The sequence below is a fragment of the Trypanosoma theileri genome (assembly GCF_002087225.1).
Source record: "Trypanosoma theileri isolate Edinburgh chromosome Unknown TM35_Tth_33_V1, whole genome shotgun sequence".
Taxonomy (NCBI): domain Eukaryota; phylum Euglenozoa; class Kinetoplastea; order Trypanosomatida; family Trypanosomatidae; genus Trypanosoma; species Trypanosoma theileri.
In genome coordinates this window covers 362,278-364,899 of record NW_021639875.1, presented here as the reverse complement: position 1 = coordinate 364,899, position 2,622 = coordinate 362,278, and the positions used below count along the sequence as shown (strand labels likewise).

General features: G+C 43.8%; 1 protein-coding gene across 1 annotated transcript; it reads right to left on the bottom strand.

Moving 5' to 3' along the window:
* Nucleotides 1-802: 802 nt before the first annotated feature.
* Nucleotides 803-2,254, bottom strand: TM35_000332400 (uncharacterized protein; the record flags this gene model as incomplete). Its single annotated transcript, XM_029028996.1, has 1 exon — nucleotides 803-2,254. The coding sequence occupies one exon, from the start codon at nucleotides 2,252-2,254 to the stop codon at nucleotides 803-805; it is 1,452 nt and encodes a 483-aa protein (XP_028879849.1).
* Between the last annotated feature and the right edge of the window lie 368 nt (nucleotides 2,255-2,622).

Here is a 2,622-nt window from a genome sequence, read left to right as displayed (position 1 = left end):
GGAAAATCATTGTGTACTGAACGTGCTGTGCCCATATCTTTATTCTTGATGTCCCTGCAGCAGCTTGTATATAATGAAAAAGAAGAATCATTCCATAAAAATGAACACACAAGATACACAAGGTGCATTGGAAACGCAAAAGAGAAACACACAGCTGCACATAAAACGTGCAATGAAATTACAATGAAACACACACACAAGGGAAAAACAGTAGAATGAAAACAAAAAGAAAAGAAAGCCGTGATCACCATGTGAATATGTTCAGGAGGCAAGAACACAATTCCCAGCAGTAGGTGTGTGTGTGTCTTTCGTACAGGGCGAGCAATGGGAATGAAGCACACATGATGACAGTCCACACACACAGACACAAAGAGAAGGAAGGTCGGTAGTGTGCGTGTTTGTGTGTCTTGAACCTCCTGCCGTTCTTCACATTTCACTCACAGCAATTAAAACACATCGGGTTTGTATCTCATTCCCATGGGTAAAAGCAATAGTTAGTAATATCACGGAACACACACATTACTAGTGAGACACAGTAAACGGCGGCAAAACAGAGCCCAGATAATAATGCCATCAAACAAAGAGGACACTCCCATCACAAAATGATGGTTTGTCATGTGATGAGTGCCTTAGGGAGCCCAATAGATTTGCTCAGCAAAACAATGCAATTAAGAGATTTATCGAACTGAAAAAGAAAAAAAAAAGAAACATTAAAATTCAATAAAAAGAACAGTGCCATCACAATGCATCCATGTCCAGTCAAACAAAGGTTAACTGTGCAACTGTGTCATGGGAACACCGATCAGCACATGAGAGTGTAGCCCAGTCCAGTCAGTAAAACAAGAAGCAGCATGGAACTGTGCACCAATGCAGGACCGTTGCCACCATCCTTCTTTTTCTTGGCCTTTTCCCTTGCCAGTTCCGCTTCTTTCTTGGCCTTCTCTGCTACCTCTCTCGCTGCATTTTCCCTGACCTTCTCTCCTGCCAGTCTTGCATCTACTTCTCTGTCCCTTTCCACTGCCTCTCTCGCCTCTTCTTCCCTGGCCTTCTGTGCTGCCTCTTGCCTCCTCTTTTCCTCCTCATCCCTCTTCCGCTTGGCCTCTTCCGCAGCTTTTCTTGCTTCTTCTGCAGCTTTTCGTGCTCTTTCTTCGGCAATCTCTTTCTTTTCCTCCACAATGCGCTCGCCCACGGCTTTAGTTGCCACATCCACTCTTCTGTTGACCTCTTCGACGATCTTTTTCTTCTTGACCACTGTACCTTCATTCTTTTTGTCCGTGGAATTATCAATTATTGTTTTGGGTGCCGTGATATCATTTTGTATTTCGTCTAGAACCTTATTGGCTTTAACCTCGAATTCTGTTTCCACGCGACCATCCCCCACCTGAGTTACTACCAATCTCTCCATGGCCGCAAGGTCTGTGTACGCCTTTTTCCAAACCTCTACTTGCGCCTTGGCTTTACCCACCGAAAATCTGTCATGAACTGTGGCGTTGCCAATCAGATTCGTGACGTATTTTAATGTGCCGTGTACCTTCTCGACCGCACTTTTCACCTTAACTGCCTTATCACAACTTTCATATTCTCCCTTATAAGTAGTGATACCCTCCAATCTCTGTTTTAGATCGCCCATAACATACTCCACGTCATGCCGTATGGACAAACAGATGCGCTCCGCATGATCCGCCTCCACGATTTTAAACACCGTGTCCGCATTTGGTGCCCTGTCCTTTGTCCCCTTCAGAAGGTCTCGTATCTCCACAAACACATCATTGAGCTCCTTCGCTTTAGTGTTTTTCGTGTCACTTTTAACTGTCTTTGCTTCCTCTTTTATCTTCTTGGCCCTCGCAACAAGTACGCCAATCTTCTCGGTGGCTTCTTTGGCTTCCCTAAACGCTTTCTCATTTGCCGCAACCACCTTATCCCACTCGGATATACAAGCCGTTCCCCTCTTAAAAAGATCCTCTGACTTACTGAGGTCTCTTAACGCGATTCTTACTGCAATCTTCAAGTCGAGTTTACCCATCAAAACCTCGTCTCTTTCGAGATCATCATCGGTGTATTTGGGGATATCCAAAAACGACCCCAATGCCGTCTGCCGATCCTTCACCTCCACCTCAATACTATTGTTTACAACCGTTGTTGCAACCTCCTTTGCAGACCTCCTCACCTCTTGAGCGCGAACCAAATCAGAAAAACATTGCATAAGTACAAACAGGTACACCACACCACGCAGTTGGACGGAAATCGTTGTCATGATTGCCACTGTGGGTTGCTTGGATCTATGGTAACAAGGAAGAAGAGGAAAAGGAGAAAAGTAGACACACATTTAACACACAAGGCAGACAGTACACATCAACACAGAAAGAGAGAGAGAGAGAGAGAACACATCACAACAACAATCAAACACAACCCAATGAGGGGAACACAACAGTAAACCACTCACACAATAAAACACACCCAGTGTTACATACAGATATTGAAACAACACCTTGAATTTAGAAGAAGTGGAAAACAAATGGTATCAAAACAATATTAAATAAACGTCTCTACACACACTCCAATATCTTACTCGGTATTCATACACACAAAATGTGTCTGTATTCCCATTATAATAAAACCATT